Genomic DNA, 19,537 nt, shown 5'->3' on the forward strand with positions numbered 1-19,537 from the left:
AAAGATGTCGGAGCGGGTGTATCTAAAACAGCGGCGCTACGCGTCGCCGTTTTTTAGATATTCGCGAAAAACCTAGGGGGGGGGGGCGTAAAAACTCCCCCAGGACGGTGCGGATCAAACGGCCCCTGAGACCTCGGGATGGTGCCCCTGAGACCTCGGGATGGTGCCCCTGAGACTTCGAGATGGTGCCCCCTCAGACCCGGGGAGAGTGCTCCTTCAGACCTCGGATTTCGGAAAAGTGCCGCTGGAAACTTGGAATGGTGCCCCCGGAGACTTCGAGATGGTGCCCCCAGACCTCGCGATGGTGCCACCGGAGACCTCGGGATGGTGCCCCGGACCCTCAAGATGGTGCCCTCTCCGACCTTGGGATGGTGCTCGCGGAGAACTCGGGATAGTACCAGCTGAGAACTCGAGATGGTGCCCTGCGGACCTCGGGATGGAAATAAATGGACAACATTAAACTAAAAACTAAAAAAAAAACGAAAGGTAACTAAAAAACTCGAGGCGAGGGACAGAAATGGGCCTCCGGGAGACCCCGAAAACGGTACCCTATTCCGATAGACCTGGATGGTGCCCCCTTAGGAGACCTCTGGGTTAAAGCTCCCGTCGGTGACCTCCGTGATGAATTAAAAAAAAAACTCCGTGATGGGCCCCGGGAGACCCAAGGGGGGAGAATGGCCCCCATGCCCCCCCCCCTCTAGATCCGCCACTGAAATGATCTGACCCAAGACCTTACCTAAAAACGACCAAAAGCCTTCCTTCATTGTCCGAAAACCGCTGACAGTTGATAGCTCAATGACACCAGAGCCGTGCATAAGGAGGCGTGAAAGCACTCTCCTCATCTCGATCTATTACGAGAGGACCATGTCAGGGCGTGAGAAAGGTGTTCTCAAAATAGATGACACTGTATGAATGAGTAAATAATTCGCGCTCCGTTGTGTTATTGGCGGACCCTACCACCTGATGGGGTGGTGCAGCCGTTTCGTCCTCCACCTGAGATCTCGGAAAGTTACCGACCGATTTTGAAAGTTCGAAGAACGTTCGATAGCCCCACCAGGGAACTACCTTGTTGCCAGGTTTCGTTGACCTAGGTGCAACCCATGATGTCACAGGTCAGGTCAAATGTTGCATTTTTTCACCGATTTAGTCTAAGGAATGCGTTACAGTCAGTTAACACATCAAATAAAAGGCATGATATCGAAAAAATCGATGGAGCGTGGTTGCCCAATACATATGTTGCCTAAAGAGGTCACTGATGCCAGGTCAGGTCACAGAGGTCAGGTCACTAAGCGTCACAATATGAACCCAACTATGCTAATTGCTAGGGTCACGTGATACATGTTTTATGGTCAATTTTACATTTAAAATTCAATGGTGTGGGCTAGACGGCCATTGGGGCCGGTTAAGATTGCGTTCTGGTGGAGGTCAGGTCAAGGTCAGGTCAGAAAAGGTTAAATTTCAGAGTTTATATTTTGCATAAAAGGGGTATCTATTCGATGCAGCTCATCACGGGAAATCCAATGGTGGTCTTTGGCTTGCTCTGTGTGTTCTGTGACGGCTAAAAATTGAGTTTGAAAAATTTACGTAATACATTTTGAGTAGTGTTTTTTTGCCATAACATTGCTAAAAATGGAGCTATCGAGTTTAAGTTTGGCATATCTAGAGCAGATAGTTCTATAACATACCTACAACGCCGCAAAAAAACTCTAAAAATTCCAGCTTTAATTTTGAATGTTGTTGGTATTTTCGGGGTGTTATACTTCTATAGTTTTGATGGTCGAACTAAATTTTTGTTTAGAAATCAGAGTTAACAGTTTTGTGGTGCTGTTTATTTTACATCTTTTTTTCATCTTAAATATTTGTTGTTATCTTCAAAACTGTAAGCGTGACAGCTCTTCCCGCTAAACCTTTTATTGGGTCGAAAATGACAGAACATGACGTCACTCTGACGTCATTTGTGACTAGCCTTTTATAAGAGCTCTGGAAAAATTTGGTCACAAGGTGTAAAAATGATGCCCGGATGGGTCTTGAAAGTTTGGTGGCACTGGCGACCTACGCTATACTTTAGGAGATATGGACTGAAAAGGAGAGGGGGCTGTTTCGCGCCCCCCCTCCCCCCCAACGGGGCTCGAGGCTTTCAGTTGTTGCTCTCACATAACTCTTGGTTATATCACAACGTTGTGGAATTGCAAGTGGCAATATAAGCTTTCTGCCAGCGCCGGACCCGAGCTTAAACATGTAGGCTGAATTTTAACATTTGACTTTAGAATTTTTACCGTTGAGCTTTTTAGAAGTTGTATGAACTGTTCAGCTCCTTTTTTTGGTCCATCACAGCGGGCTTGTGTGTCATTTGTCAATCAAAATCGAATTAAAAACTTTTTATTGGGTCTGGTTATCTCGCCAAATTCTTAACTGAATCGTTTAGTAGCTTTTAATTGGGCACTGCCCACGTTGTCTGTCAAACTTTTTGTGTCAACGAGAAGAGGCTGCTGACATCGTTTGTCGCGGTTAGATAATACCAATCCACGTCCCAGTGTGGCTGCTCGATCGCACTTTCCCTGGCCCACCTCTCCCACCAGGCTAGGTTTTGCCCGGCACAGCCCGCACAGCCGTCGCCTCAGTGCCTCGGGCGGTGACCCGTTCAAAGGGGCTCACAATTCGTATGGTGCCGTGGCTCTCAAACCAACACAGAACGGTGAAACGCACAGGCTAACCTTCCATATAAGGCGAACGGCTGATTCTGGCGCCGGGGCTTCATTCATGCTAAGGCGCCCAATCACAGCGCCGCATTTCAGTTAGTGTCGGGCGCAAAAGCTGCTATGCTCCGCCCCTCCATCACGTGACCCTGCCCTCACGTGGCCTCAGTCACGTGGTGTTTCCACTTCTTGGCGCATGGCGGCGCTAGTCTCGCAAGGGCGGTGGTAGCTTGCTCCCCCGCCGTCCGGGGGTGATGGGTAGCAAGTGCTGGTGACTGTACACATGACGGATCCAGATAAAAAGATTCAGACGCTCTGGGGTTGGGGCAGGCACGCTCCTCAACAAGGGTTCTAATTTCCAAAAACTCCTCGATCTTATGCCTTGCTGTGCACTTCTAAACTTTTTAGTAGGTATTCCATAACCCGCGCCGGGCCAGTGCTCCGAGACTTCCGCGCCGGGCCGCGGAGGGGGTCTGAACACCACCCTTCTAACTCGGCTCCTGGGCCACGTAGCGACACGCAGTAAGCGGCAATCGAAAAAACGTCCAAAATAAGGACGAATACACATCGGTCAATTTTTGGGTCAGGTCAAAAGTCAGGTCACCAGAGGTTACCAAAAGTAAAATGTTGGCTATTTCAACATTTTAGAAACTGCCAACGGCTAACTCGGGAGCCGATAGAGCTACAGCGCCGCAGAAAAGTGCATTCGATAGCTCTTTTAACGCTCTTTCGCCTGCGTGTCCTCAGATTTGACCTCAGGTCCACTGTTAAGCCTCCAGAGGGCAAAAAATCCAAAAATAGCCGTTCTTACGGAACGTGTTTTTTGGGCAATAACTTTTGACTCAAAAGAGCCACGACATTACTTTTGCCAGCATCGTGTTCCTCTCGTCGAGACGCTTCGAATGAACAATGATTCAACCTTGAAATGTCAGCTTGAAAATTTGACCTCAGGTCAAAGTCATGACCTGACCGGAAAAGGCCATGTTGCATATCAGTCGATCCCCATCGTCGAGCCGAACACATCTAAGGCGTTTTCATCGCTCTAGCATGCCTCTATCAGAAGTTATTAACGAAAAACTGTTAGATAGGTATTCGTGACCTTAGATGACCTCGGGGACATAACGAGGAGTCACAGGTGCCATTTTCCGGTTCAGTGTGTCAATTTTACCTGCATCCCGATGTGAGTGTCTAGAATGGCGTTCGTGCAAAAGAGACACTTTTTCAAAATATTAATGGAGAGGTCGCAAAATTGACCTGACCTTAGGTCACCGATATCAAACTTCCGAGATATAAGTTTTGTATATACTGTTAGTCTTATCAATCGCTGAAAGTTTCAAGGCAATCGTTCAGTCGGTGTAGCTATGACGAGCATTCTAATTTTTTTTTTTTCTGAGGTGAGGTCACTTAGCGTGACCTGGTGACCTGACCGTGAGCGACCTGGGTCTGAAATTTTCACAACATGTGCGAAAAAAGATGCACAAACAGGTGTGCCAAAAACCGCAGGGGAGTGTTCAAACATCCCCCAGCCCGGCGCGGGTTAAATGCGAGAAAAGAGTAACACTCAGCATATTTTACGAGCTGCGAGAGAGAGGCAAATGCCCCAAATTCCCCACCATTGAATCCCTCCTTGCAGTATACGACATGCGGTAGATAAGGATAACATCTCCCATTGCCCCACTTGCCCTGACCTGGTACAAGTGCAGCAACAGCACCAGCAGAGGCAGCAGCCACGGCGCGACGACGGGCTTTCCGTTTTCTTCTCTTTCGAATTATTGTGTAGGGGGGCGCGGTCGGCGCCGGTCGGGTCGGTTGACGCCGACCCCGACCCCGACCCCCCGGCCCCACCGTCACCCGGTCGCGACCGCATCGGCTGCAACAGAGGCGCACAGGTCAGGTCAGACACACAGGACAGAGGCGCACAGAACAGAACAGGTCAGACGAGACGGTCAGATGAATTGTACCAGACACCGATGCATGGCAAGGTGCGGACAAGGTAGGTAAGGATAGCAAGCAATATGGACATGGATAAATTGGACATGGAAAGACGCTGTGACATCGATGTAATTATAGACATAAGAGAAATTATCCACAAAGCGTCAACTCAGGTCTCAGGACATGGCTGGAACATGGCAGGAAAAAAGCGTTCTATAGCTCTTGCATCTTTTCACTTTTGCATTCTCAGATTTGGCCAAAAATCAACGACCGTTGATGACCGTTGATTTCCGGTCGAATCTGAGGATGCAGCAGCAAAAAGCTGTAAGAACTATAGAACGTTTTTCCTGTCATGTTCTATTTCGCAAAAAAAAACTTGACGCTTGAGGCCTCTAGTGATGACCGTTGACCTGACCAATGAAATAATTCACTATTTATGATTTTTTATTCTTTTTCAAAAGCTGATCTCTCTGTGTCACGGTAAAAAGGAGGACGTTAACACGTTTTTTTCTGCCCCCAATGCGCTCACCAGACTTGTGCCAAGATCCCAAAAAGATCCGAGATCCAGGATCTGCAAGATCCAAGATCCGGGATCTTGAGGGATCTTGGATCCAGCACTTCAGGTTTTGCCGAGGAATCTTGGGGATCCAGGACTCTGGTCATCATTTTGTGGAGGGATCCTGGGGATCTAGGATCCTGGCTTTTTATTTTGTCGAGGGATCTTGGGGATCTTGGATCCTGGTTTTGGATTTGTCGAGGGATCCTGGGGATCTTGGATCCTGTTTTTTAACAGGAATATTCTACACATGAGTCTATCATGATTAAATGCCTACTAAACCTATCTATTGCTAGCAAATCAAATCTGACGATGAATATCTAGCTAGGAAAACCAATGTGCAAAACATTAGCATGTACAGTACAACTGTTAAAATCACTTTATACTGGAAGGAGGACATACCCTAATAACTAAGGTGCTCAAGGCTTCAAAGTATATATCAGCATAAACACAACTTAGACTTTGTGCGCCGTAATATTAACTGGATTATTTGCCAGCTGACGTCGTATGGTGTCGCTAGCAGAGCTTGCTATATATCAATGATAGATATAAAAATTGGTCGGGATCAGTTTGGCATTGGTTTCGAAAATTTCTGAAATTTACATCACAAACATGTAGGTACATAAAACATTTCTGAGATTTACATCACTAGCATGTACAATGTACCTACAATTATTGTACATGTCCATTTAGTGCTTCTCCATGGGGCTAGTAGGCACTGAGTAAGTTGCAGTCTGCTGTTGCAAATCACAGATGAATCATCCTAAAATTATGATTGTGCGTTGGATCTTGGGGATCTTGAATTCTACAATTTTGATATTGCATGGGATCTTGGGGATCTTGGATCCTGGAAGTCTGATCTTGCGCGGGATCTTGTGGATCTTGGACCCTGAAATCTTGAATTTGCGTGGGATCCTGGAGATCTTGGATCTTGCAAAATGATTTTGTGTGGGATCTTGGAAATCTTGGATCCTGAAATTCTGAAATTGTGTGGGATCTTGCGGATCTTGGATCTTGATTTTTGGTCGAGGCACAAGTCTGGCGCTCACGACAGTAACCCTATCGCAGGTGAAATCCTACAGAAAAAATGTTGAAATCGGTGAAATTCCTGCAATCGCCTCTGCATCTTGCCGCACTCAGCCACCTCAGCGACTCGCTCCAAGGTTTGGCTGGACGAGATATGACCAATAATTGTAACTTAGCCCGATATTGTCCTGGCTAATCCCTCTGAGATGGGTTTGGAGGTCAGGGAACATCAGCTCTTTTCAAAAGCCATATGATAGCCAGTACCAAAGCGCTAGGCAGCTTTGTGCCCATGGTTCTTTTCGGCATATTAAACTCGATTGTGTGCAAATGTTGCCCCATGAACCCCCTCGCTATCTCGCTCCTTATTGAGCCAGAGCCTCGCGTAAAAATACGAGCGTGTGCGCCATTACGAGACGCAGCGACGAGCATACAATTTTAAGGTTCAGGTCAGCTGGTGACCTCTGAGGTCAGGTCAATTGCCCCAAGGTGGGAGGTCCTTTTTGTGAATAACATCTCCAAAATTGTCGTAGACCCGCAATTTTGGCTCCATCGCGTTCTACGTGACCAAATGATAGGCACCTACTTTTAATTTAGCTAGGTTGCCTTAAGGTGCTGACCTCAGGTCAAGGCTTGGTAAAAGCCACAAGGTGATGAAGCTGGTAGAAGGAGGTCATATCGCTAACTATTCAATTCGGCAGGTCTTCCTGAGTTCATTAAGTACTCCCCGAATCGCTAGCTCATATTAATCATATTACACATATATTGCAGCAATAACCCGGCACAGCGTGGCTATTTCCGTACCCAAGGCGCTAAGATCGTGCCCACGACCGCCTGAGGAGGCATTGGATCCCGACCCCCCCCCTTCTCTCTCCCCTCCCAGCTGTCTCGAGAACCAATGGTCGTATCGAGCCCTCCGCGATGCGGCCTTTGAAAGCTCTTCACGAGACCTTCCCAAAACGCCCTTAATATTTCCAGATTGAGCTGGTCAGCTTTCGGGTCAGTATCAGGTCAAAGGTCAGATATTGGGGTACACATGTAATGAATGACGAGGCTTGTAACGATGGAATCCGTATTTTCTGCCTAAGTCTCGGCCAAAGTGATCTCAAAAGCTTAGTGAAAACGCCCTGCGAGCGTAAGGGCTATTCTAAGCACGGGTTTAGGTCAGGTCACCAAAGGTCACTTTGAGACAACCATCAACGAAGGTAGCGATGATGCCTTCTTAGGGATGGATTTTGCGCTTATTTTGATGGTAGTGGTTATTCTTCGTCCTGATCTTACTTGTAAGTACGTACATACATACAAGCATCAATTCGAGGTCAAGGTTAGGTCAGGTTAGGTCAGGCCACGAAGAGGTACCTTTACGTCAGTATGTGACACATGACTTAGGGGTGGTTCTCACGCCAGATCCAACGGTCATAGGACTCTCAGGCTCATATAGGCCCGATGTCTAAACATACCAGAATATGTAAATACATGTAGCTATGCATGACAACATGGTGACAAACACATGTGCTGGAGACATTTTTTACCATTCGAGGGTCATAAATCATGAAAGAAAGCTGAAAAGATGCACAGGTGATGTCCTTGCGTTATGAAATTTTGATTTACTACTTATCCATTATGAAACTCAAGTAAACTTCATAATGAATAATACAATGGAGCAAACAAAAGGGGTAGGGAGTGTTCCAACATATTTCAGGTCTTAACCCGCGACCGCCTGGGGGGGGGTCGGATCCGACCCCCCCCCTCTGTTTTTCTTGAATAACTCACGAACCACTTTCGCTATCTACTTGAAACTTGGCATACCTTCTCCCCCATCAATTTGACGTCTCCAGTGCAATTTTTAAGAAAAAATTTCCAAAATTTTTTGAGATATATCGATTTTAGTGATGTAACTACATGGCGTTTTTAGTCAAAAAGTGGTAAATGTTTAAAAAATCGCCAAAAATCAGGGTTTGAAGCAAATTGCAAATTAAGGACATCAAAAGACGCAGCTCAACGAGTTCTTTAAAATGGCTATCTCGGATTTTCCATAAAATGCGTTTTTCACCCCTAAAAATTCAAAAAACTATATTTTTTGGAAAACAGCTAATAAAATCCAAAATTTTGGAAATTTCCAAAAAACCGGAATATATGTTGTAGAGCTCTATTAGAACATTAGATGCCCCAAATTTCAACTTTCTATCTTGATTTTTGACCCCCAAATTGTAAAAAATAGCTCCAACATGCATAGGGCATGGTGACGTCATAAGCATTTTCGTGAATTAGAGGCACTTCTGAACATCGTATGTGAAAACAAATGGCACCACTAGATTCCTGGGACAAAGCTCGTCTAGAAAAGTGTATTTTTATGTCAAAAATAAAAAGTTGAAAAATTGACTTTTTTTCTTAGCCCTCGTTTAGTTATGTATAGTATAAACGATTTTTTATGCTTTCAATGCACACTTATCACCAGCACAGTGACTTGGGGTCACATATAACCATTACCATCGGATTCGGCGTGAAAAATAAGCCATAAAACATGTGTCGCACGCCCATGTAGCAGAAAGTGAAAACCGTGACCTTTCGTGACCTGACCTGACCTTGACCTGTACCTAGTATGACCCCTATACGCACATGGTACCTTCACTAGGCCTTTGAGGTCATTTTTGGTGAGTTTCGAGCAGCAGCTATCGATTCCGCTGTCCGTAAGCCGATTCATGCAAAACCCCTGAATTTGACCTTTGACCTGACCTTGACCCGAAAGTTGACCTCAATCTTAAAATCTTAAGAGTGCTTTGAGAAGGTCTCGTAGAGACCTTTCGAACGCCGCCTCGCGGGGCTCGATACGACCATTGGTTCTCGAGATAACAGGGGGGGGTCGGATCCGACCCCCCCCCCCAGGCTGTCGTGGGTACGGAAATAGCCCAGGCGGTGCCGGGTTAAAACCCTCGCCCCGTTGGGGGGCCATTTTGCCCCCCCCTGTGGTTTTTCCTGAATAGCAAGAAAACGGCGGCGCGCAACGCCGCCAAATTTTCAGTACCTTCCCGGGCATCAATTTGACACCTTCACACCAAATTTCAAGTCTTAGGTCATCTTAGGTAGGGAGTTATTGAGGTAAAACTGAGGTCATGTTCGAGCAAAAATGAGCAAAAAACATGCAATCTTGAAACGCTCACCAAATCTACAGTTATCAAGCAATTTCAAAGTTCTTTATATGGTCTAGTAGACAAAAAGCGGCGCTACAAAACTGCTATCTCGGATTTTCAAAATTTTGGGTTTTTGACCCAAAAAAATTCGAAAGATTGATTTTTTGAAAAACTAAAAAAAATACAAATTTTTTTCCGAATTTCGAAAAAAAACCGGAATATATGTCAGTCCCTGCGCTCTTCTATATACATACCAAATTTCAGATCGATATCTCGTCTTTTGGCCAAGTTATAGCGAAAAAACTGTTCAAAAATGATGACGTCAAATCTTTGAACTCAATTTGTAGCGATTCTAGACCACGTACGGCAAAACAAAGAGCACCATTGAACTCCCCGTGACGAGTTGCGTCGATTCGATACCCATTTTATGCAAAACTATTAACTTTGAAATTTGACCTAATTTGACCTGACCTTGACCTGACCTTGACCTGACCTTGACCAAAACGTGACCTAAGCTGGCCCCAAAGGCTGCCTGACCCACATAATCGCATTTGTCATGTGAAATGGACCATAAAACATGTATCACACGACACTTTCATATTGTGACCCCCCAGTGACCTGACCTCTGTGACCTGACCTGGTATCAGTGACCTCAAATAGCAAAATATGTGTTTGAAGAACATTTCCTCATCGATGATTTTCAATGAAATGCATTTTACTCGATTTAACAACGCATTTCTTGAAATGCCTGTAAACGGTGAAAATTGGACCTTTGACCTGACCTGTGACGTCATCGGTTTGACCTAGGTCAATAAAATTGGGTCACAAGGTAGTTCCCTGATAGGGCTATCCAACACCGTTTGCCGCTTGTCGCTAGGTTGCGTGGTTCTCGAGATCTTAGGGGGGCCAAAATGCCCCCCCCCCCCAACGCGTTGCTCGGCAGAGCCCAACGGGGCGCGGGTTAAAAAAATCATTTGTTCTATATTAACAAAATATTTGTTGAAAAATACGAGATAACCATTTTGAAGAGCTGATGTTGGAGCATCTTTCAAGGTAATCAGTAAAAGATATGATAAATAGATATTGATAAGGATGAGCAAATATATCTCAAAATACTTTCGATTAAATTTCATAAAAAACTCGTACACAACAACTCACATAGACGAAGAAGAAATCATGATAAGTTTCTCGTTGCTAGTTTAAGCGGTTCACAAGGAACTCAAGAAAAAAAAACAAAGAGGGGCTTGGATGCAGCCCCCTCCCCCGCCGGTCGTGGGATAAGGTACACTTAGAAATTTGAAGAAAGGAAATATCGATTTCAATTCGATGCCAGGCAAAGGACAGGTAAAAAATAGTTAAGAATGTTTGGTTAAAACGTACTAATTTGTTGCAATTGACGTTTAATAATTCGAGACAATTGGCGTTTTTGTCATTGAAACCATCGACATGTAGCTCAATCATTTTGAGTTTAGTTATGTTAGGGTGATTTAGTTATTTTTCTCTCGCTCTTTGGTTTATTTTAGTCGTGCATGACACAATTCATGTGCTAGGCCGATAGGAGAATCAAAGTGCATCAACAAAAGTGGCTGTAACATAGCGGTACACGAACAAATCCCTTTCCATGCTTCTATCCTCAGGATACTGAAATCCTTCTCCTCCACGCCGCAGCCCCCCTCCGGGCTGGACAGGCAACTTTATCTCATGCGGGCTGCTCCCTTGGAGCGGCACCGCTGCTCCTGAGGGAGCGCACCCCGTAGCCGGGTGCAGTGAGTGCCTTGGGGCTGGGTGGCCTGTCCTCTGGACGGGCTCAGCCCCGGCGACTCACTAGGGTGCCTGCCCAGACCAATGTCTCCCCCTAATTCCTATCATCCTTCCGGCTCTGCAATGGTCTTGTCAGACCGAAAGGGCCTAACCCAACAAAACAAACAAACAAACGAACAAACAAATGTATACATTATTTTCTCAATCCATCGAACGGTGGAAGATATTTCCAAATGAAAGAAAGAATAAAAAATTATGCATAGAACCAGGCGATTTCAATAAAGAAGTATTTTAAGTTGAAACTTGTAAGATACTTTGTGAGTAAAAACAAGCTGAATGCTGGTTCCAAGCAATCTACATTTCGGAGGGCGAATACCTTAACGGACATAAAAGAATGAACTCATAAGTTGCCCGACCGACCGAAAATAACATCGACGGCTTATGGTCTACACGTATAATGAATCACTCTTACTTCATTCCCATGGAAGCTTCGTAGATTTGCTTTCAATACAGTTTTGACAAGACTTTCGTTTGACGGTTTTGTGCAATGCTCGTTGCTAGGTGTGTGTATTATTATGCAATGCATGCATATAGGTACACATACGCCGATTCAAATGCTGCTCGGGTCATGGGCGGTGCGCGCGCAATGCTGAGAGCAGCCGACCGCCCCGCCCACATTGGGTCAGCCGAGCCGGTTTTCTCAGCTGAATCACAATGATGCTCGCTGATCAATGCTCAGCTCGACAAAAAGGAACAGCAAATATCAGCTGGGATTATATAAAACACGAGCAAGCTTTTTCGGTAACACAAACCGACTGTAACATCAAAACTGTAAGAAATGTGCATCAACGAAAATGGTTTCAGTCTACCTACATATTTCTCGTTATTTTGTTTTTAAGCTACTGGAGGCATAAGTTACATTTCGATAAATGAATGGCATCCGCCAATAAAAAGCAGAAATCAACAGTGAAGTATTGATCGCAGAAACATGTTTTGTAACAGTTTTGGAACAGCGACCATATCTTCGACAGCATTCGTCCGAGCAGGCGTGCTTTTCTTGGGATTGGACTCGTTTACACGTTCTTACGATTTAGAAATCAGGGAGTCAGAACAACATGTTTAATTATTAATAAAGCAAGCTCATTTAGGAGACAACAGCGACCGAGTTGTTTTTTCATTGGAGCCTGCGCATAGACTCACCTCATTCCATGTTGGCAGAGAGTGCAATCCTCCCGAAAAGTGCGCTCACACAACGACATACCCTGCACCTTTCATAGTGACACGCACACACACGCACACCCAGAATCAGTGCATTTTCACTCGTTCAGCAGCATCTCGGAGGCGCAGTCGTGTCGGCGGCGGCGCGACGGCAGAGCCACCGTTATCGAATGGGGGCTCGGGCGCGCGGCGCCGACGAGGGCCGACAGCGCGCGGACGCCACCTGATCGCGTCGGTGGGGACGTTGCCGTCGGCCGTCGACCACGGTCTAGGTCAATACCTAGTGACCGAACGGCAGCCCGGCGCGGCCGACGTCACTGCTGCCGCCGCCGAAAACACGGCGCCCGCAGGCAGCCAGCAACACGGCACCCACTCGCCACTGACGACCGTCGACAGAACGGCAGCAACACGGCACCCACTCGTCACTGACGACCGTCGACAGAACGGCAGCAGCACGGCACCCACTCGTCACTGACGACCGTCGACAGAACGGCAGCAACACGGCACCCACTCGTCACTGACGACCGTCGACAGAACGGCAGCAACACGGCACCCACTCGTCACTGACGACCGTCGACAGAACGGCAGCAACACGGCACCCACTCGTCACTGACGACCGTCGACAGGACGGCAGCAACACGGCACCCACTCGTCACTGACGACCGTCGACAGAACGGCAGCAACACGGCACCCACTCGTCACTGGTGACCGTCGACAGAACGGCAGCAACACGGCACCCACTCGTCACTGACGACCGTCGACAGAACGGCAGCAACACGGCACCCACTCGTCACTGACGACCGTCGACAGAACGGCAGCAACACGGCACCCACTCGTCACTGACGACCGTCGACAGAACGGCAACCACAGGCACTCACCAATGGCTACCGACAAAAAGACGGCACTCACAGGCACCCACCAATGGCGACTGCCAAAAACGCGGCACCCAGACACCCACCTCTGGGACCGCCAAAAATACGGAGTGGCGTTTTTGGTGTCGTATTATTGCCGTATTACACTCACTACTGGCAACCATCGGAAGAATGACAATTCAAACACTCACTGCCGCAACCACCAGATTCAGGGCACACGCAAACATATAGAATATAATGTTTCAGCAAAATCTGTCGATTTTGGTGGCTTTGCTCTCTGTGAGGCAAACTATTAATTAACCTGAGCCTGGCCATATCTGAGGATATTGAACGAAACTTCGCAACGCCGTCAGTGCCAGAGCAGCTTTCACAGGAAGGCAAACCTCACAAAACCTATATAATTTTCCAAAGTTCTTGCAACTTGCACATATGTACACTCGTATTTTGCCTATGGGCACCTGAGGTCTGATCGGTCAGGTGGCCTCGCCATGGTAAGTACAGGTCTGCGGGTTTTAGCGGTAGGCTTTGCACCTAGAAAATTTAGTATACTTTAGGCTATATCTTCGTCGTCTTAAGCTTTTAAGTGTTGAAGATGCGATCGATTTGTTTGTTCACAAGCCGGTCATGATCGTGTAAAATGGCTTCATCGTAGATCGATTACTGATTAGTTTCTGAGATACCACACCGGAAACCGGAAATGTAAAAGTATAACCGGTATAACCGGAAATGTAAAAGTGCAAAACCTACCGCTTAATCTGCGCGAGAGCCGTAGATGCATATGACTTATATATAAGTCAATGACTTATACAATAAGTCATTAAGGTAATAAAAAACTGCCTTTGACGCCGGAATTGAGTTATAACTACCTACCTGAAGCACATGGAATCGTGATTTCATGCACTCCCTACAAGGTCCGATATCTTACTTTTGCATCGTTGACCTTGCGGATGACATTTAAAACGACATAATGACATCATAAGAATTTTTTTTTGTCAATAGCTCTAAATCAAATGATCTAGGTAGTCAAAAAGTTACAAATAGACTGAGGAAGAGTTGCCCTATTCAAAGATACCTATACACTATGACCTCCTACGACCAGGTTCGTGATCTGAGTGGACTTGGCGTTACCTTGAACTGAGGTCAACATCCTAAACTGACTCTTTTCAAACTTAAGTAGGTATATCATTTTACGTGCCTGAATATGGCGAACACGATGATGCCGAAATGGTGGCTCTGCAATGTGAAGCAATTATGTGCATAGATATACCCACCTACCTATTCATTAAAACGACCCCCTATAATTTGGAGCACTTGCCCAAGAACGCAACTTTTCAGTGCATATATGCAAGATAGTTAAAAAGTCATCCAACGTTGCGTGTTATCTTCTTGTTGATAGAGACATGTCAGAACAATGAAGCACCTTATATTTTTTTCAGGTCGACGATATGGATCAAGTAATATACAACATGTTACATGACCTTTTTCGGTCAGGCCATGGCCTTGAACTTGGGTCAAATTTTCAGTGACCATTTAGGGTCAAATTATAGTACATTCGACGCATCTCAACAGGAGGAAACACGATGTGGCGAAAGTCATGTCGTAACTATTTTGAGTCAAAAGTTATTATAGAAAAAACATTTCGTAAAACGGCTACATATTTTCGATTTTTCCCCTCTGGGGGCTAAACCGTCGATCTTAGGTCAGATCTGAAAACAACTCACATAAAGAACGTTAAAAGAGCCACCGAATGCGCTTTTCCGCGGTGCTTTGGCTCTATTTGTTCTATAGTTATGCGCCAGTTTGTCAAAAAAAAATGTAGAGGCTGGCAAAAATTGACCTGTGATGACCTCTGGTGACCTGACTTTTGACCGGACCTAAAAAATTATCGTCGTACTATCGTCATAATTTTGCCGTATTTTTTCAACGCCGCTTATCTCGTGTCGCTACATGACCCAGAACTCAGAAGCCGAGTTATAGGGGGGGTGTTCAAACACCCCTTCCTCCGGCCCCGGCCCGGCGAGGTTGGCACCAAGCATCGGGCCAGTGCAGGTTAAAATATTATACCCGGAAGACCACTGGGCACTGCACAGTGCACATCGCGTGACTTCATCTCCCTGACGTCTGCCCAGGAAATCCCGTCATCACTTATTCAAATGACCTCATCTGGACATTCCTCATAAACAGAACTGCTGCACTGGCTGAGGGGCCCTGCGCGGCGCGGCTGAGCCCGCTATAAGACCCGACCCGGCGGCCCGGCAGTCACTGCAGTGGCTGCGGTGTACCGTGAGGGCCGCTCCGCCCCGCCATGGCGCTCAGGACGGGTCTGCTGACCACTGTGCTGCTGTTACTCTGGCCGGGGGCTCTCAGCTCAGGCCCGGTCAGTCTGCGGGACATCGTGTGTAACCTGACGGCAGCCGCGGACGGCCCCGGCTCCGGGGAGCTGCAGCTGGTGACCGCCGCCGTCCCCGCCTGCCCGGCCGGCTGGAGCAGCCACGGACGCAGCTGCTACCTGGTGTCGCCGACGGCCAGCTCGTGGCTGGGCGCGGCGGCCGCCTGCGCCGCCATCGACGAGCGCGCGCGGCTGGCGTCGGTGCGCCAGGCCAACCACGGACACCTGGAGGCACTGACTGCGGCGAGCGGCGCCCACTACCTGTGGGTGGGAGGGGTGCGCCTGCGGCCCGGCGGCGCCGACTGGGCCTGGGTGGACGGCGCAGGAGTCGACTACGTCAACTGGGCCCAGGGACAGTCGACTGTGGCCAAACAGGATTGCATGGCCCTCCAGGGACCGAAGAGCGACTATCAGGCGAATATCGGGGAGTGGCATGACGCCGAGTGTAGTCTTCCTGCTCACAACTTTGGCTTTATTTGCCAAATAAATTTGTCTTGAATGTTAATTGTGTATGACATGCCGGTCTTCCTCCCACCCTTAGGTTAAGATATACCATTAGTTTATCGTATTGATATGAGCGCGGCCACGGAAATGCACTTAATTACTTACATATTTTGCTTGCCCATGCAAAGAAAGCACGTTTCCACCTAATTGAGCTTTATCAATCAAACGCGACTTGCATCCTAGCAAAACATTTTAAGTGCACTTATGTACGGCTCTCGCGAGACTAAAGGCGGCCGCACACTGGGCCATTCGGCGTGCGAGATTCCGCAAAAGCGGAATGTCGCGGGCGACATTCCTACAGCGGCTTTCCGCTTGTTTTCAGCAGTTTACAGCAAGGCCATCTATAGAGTTTACAGGACCATTCGGCGGTGCGATTTTCTTCTTAGTATTTTCAGGAACTTTATGTGAAACATTTTATGATAAATATAAACGAATGCAAACTAGGTAAATACATTTAAGCAAATACAATATTTGCTTATTTAATGCGATTATGCTATATTTCTGTACGATTAAGTTTTGAATATCTATTAATTTGACATAATTTCTGGAGGAAGTTGCAAAAAAATAAAGCTCGTGATTGTAAACAACCGTGTTTGTCGACAAATGCAAGAAACCTAAAGACAATTGTGGAGAGGCACATAGTAACCCATTATTGGAATAACCAATGAAGTGTATAAAAACCATTTAACCCGCGCCGGGCCGGTGCGCTGAGATTCCGCGCCGGGCCGCGGGGGGGTGTTTGAACACCCCCCTTCTAACTCGGCTCCTGGGCCACGTAGCGACACGCGGTAAGCGGCAATCGAAAGAACGTCAAAAATAAGGACGAAAACACTTCAGTCATTTTTTGGGTCAGGTCAAAGGTCAGGTCACTAGAGGTCACTAAAGGTAAAATGTCGACTATTTCAACATTTTGGAAACTGCCAACGGCTATCTCGGGAACCGATAGAGCTACAGCGCCGCAAAAAAGCGCATTCGATAGCCCTTTTACAGACCTTTCTGACTAATGTTCTCAGATTTGACCTCAGGTCAACGGTTTAGCCTCCAGAGGGCAAAAACTCCAAAAATAGCCGTTTTACGAAAAACGTTTTTTAGTCAATAACCTTTGACTCAAAAGAGCTATGACATTACTTTTGCCAGCATCGTGTTCCTCTCGTCGAGACGCGTCGAATGAACTATAATTTGACCTTGAAAGGTCAACTTGCAAATTTGACCTCAGGTCAAGGTCATGACCTGACCGGAAAAGGTCATGTTGCATATCAGTCGATCCGCAACGTCGAGCCAAACACATCTAAGGCGTTTTCAGCGCTCTAGCTCGCCTCTATCAGAAGTTATCATCGAAAAACTGTTAGATTCTGTTCGTGACCTGAGATGACCTCGGGGACATAACGAGGGGTCACAGTTGCCATTTTATGGTTCAGTGTGTCTATTTTACCCACATCTCGATGTTTGAGCGTGTCTAGAATAGCGTTCGTGCAAAACAGACGCTTTTCAATTTTCTCCCATTGACTTATAATGGAGAGGCCGCAAAATTGACCTGACCTTAGGTCACCGATATCAAAATTCCGAGATATACATTTTATAGATAGTGTTGCTTTAATCAATCGCTGAAAGTTTCAAGGCAATCGTTCAGTCGGTGTAGCTATGACGAGCATTCTTATTTTTTCTGAGGTGAGGTCACTTGGCGTGACCTGGTGACCTGACCTAAGGTGACCTAGGTCTGAAATTTTCACAACATGTGCGGAAAAGATGCACGAACAGGTGTGCCAAAAACGGCGGCGCTCCGCGCCGCCGTTTCTGAGATATCTGCGAAAAACCGCAAGGGGGGGTGTTCAAACACCCCCCCGGCCCGGCGCGGGTTAATATGGGGAAAGAAGTGCCGCTACGATTTTTTATCAAGTGAAGTCTATTTCTCGGCTGCTCCATCAATAGTTGGTGAGTTTCAAGTTCCAAAATTTCGGGTGTCCGCGGCGTCGCCGCGGAAAAAGCTGAACCGGTCCAGCTTTTTCCGCAACTCCGCGGCTGTCCGCGCGCATGCGCACTCTACCCGCGGACAGCTGGCTGGCAGCGGTCGGCTGGTAATTTTGTCGTTTCGGCAGCTGATTCGGCGTCCACGAAAGCGTAATGTCGCCACGGAATTGCGTTTTTGCGGAATGTCGCCCGCCGAATGGCCTAGTGTGCGGCCGCCTTAAGCGGTAGGTTTTGCACTTTTACATTTCCGGTTATTTCTCAGAAACTAATCTATCTACGATGAAGCCATTTTACACGATCATCATGGCCGGCTAATGAACCAACAAGTCGATCGTATATTCAACTTTAAAGGTTAAGACGACGAAGAGTATAGCCTGAAGTACACTCAAATTTCTAGGTGCAAAACCTGCCGCTAAAACCCGCGAGACTTGTGCCCACGTATTTGCAAAAACCGACTAATTTCGTTGGATAATGGCCTAATAGCGTAACACCCGAGTACTCGTCTTATAGATTCACTATCGTCAATAAACGTTAAACATGTGTTGTTGTTGTTGTTGTTGTTGTTGTTGTTGTTGTTGTTGTTGTTGTTGTTATTGTTGTTGTTGCCACTACTACTTAAACTTCTGCCGAACAAAGCGATATAAATAGCTTTTGAAAAGGAACAAGAACTCGGAAGGATAGGCCGATCCAAAATCGATTCTCCTTCAACTTCCGATGATAAGGCAAAAGTCACAGCGGCCAGTGCTCAGTGGTGCCTGGCGCCTCAACCGAAGGCGGCTTATCTATTGAGATAAGATCAAGTATCAGATGTCGCTGGCGGTTAACTATTGAACTCTGCTCCGAGTTCGAACCGAGTGGACTATCGCGTTCGTGACCACATCCGGCAGGACGCTTCGCCACCTGAAACCCAGCGATATGCCGCTTCACGCATAGAGCTAATGTGATCTGGGGTCGACTAATTGGCGTTTGTACCCGAGGATCACTGTCGAAACGGCCGGTTTTATCAGATATCGCGGTCCGGGGAGGATTAGGACGGCGGGCTGCGTGGGGGTGAGGAGGGGGAACGGGTCTTGGGAGACAGGGTGTGACCGTGGGGCCCCTGATGATCTGACGTCACAATCCTCCCCCTCTGGGAAATGGCCGCGGGGCAGACGCCAGTCTCGGCGACGTCGAGACGCCGCTTGCGCTCTCCAGCGGGTCGCGCCAGTCGCTGAGTGACCGCGAGAGAGAACAGAGTGTGAGAGTGACCGTGCGTGACACCAGACGACAGGGAGCGGACAGCCGTCGTCACCGCTGTCTCTGCCGGAGCCAGTGCTGCCGCCATGGACGGGGCTGGGCGGTCCTGCACCGCCGGCGGCTGTGAGCGGGCTCAGCGTCTGGCCGCGCTGCTGGCGGGCGCCGCGGCGCTGGCCGGGGCGGCGCTCCTGCTCTGGGGGCAGTGTATGCTGGAGCCGCCGCCGGCCGAACGCCTGCCCGCCGAGCTGCTC

The 19,537-nt window shown here is 47.5% G+C and overlaps 1 protein-coding gene across 1 annotated transcript in view; it reads right to left on the bottom strand.

The window, feature by feature from the left end:
* Positions 1–12,479, bottom strand: part of LOC122384143 (regulator of G-protein signaling 20-like) — a 58,401-nt gene extending 45,922 nt beyond the window's left edge. Inside the window, exons 1-2 of the mRNA XM_043371190.1 lie at positions 12,300–12,479; positions 4,385–4,566 (exon numbers count right to left, since the gene is read on the bottom strand). Of these exons, the coding sequence (XP_043227125.1) occupies positions 4,385–4,563 (179 nt within the window). The 5' untranslated portion in view covers positions 4,564–4,566; positions 12,300–12,479. The remainder of the gene's footprint in view (positions 1–4,384; positions 4,567–12,299) is intronic.
* Positions 12,480–19,537: the final 7,058 nt, after the last annotated feature.

This window comes from Amphibalanus amphitrite, unplaced genomic scaffold, assembly GCF_019059575.1.
Source record: "Amphibalanus amphitrite isolate SeventyFive unplaced genomic scaffold, NRLGWU_Aamphi_draft 000014F_arrow, whole genome shotgun sequence".
Lineage (NCBI taxonomy): Eukaryota > Metazoa > Arthropoda > Thecostraca > Balanomorpha > Balanidae > Amphibalanus > Amphibalanus amphitrite.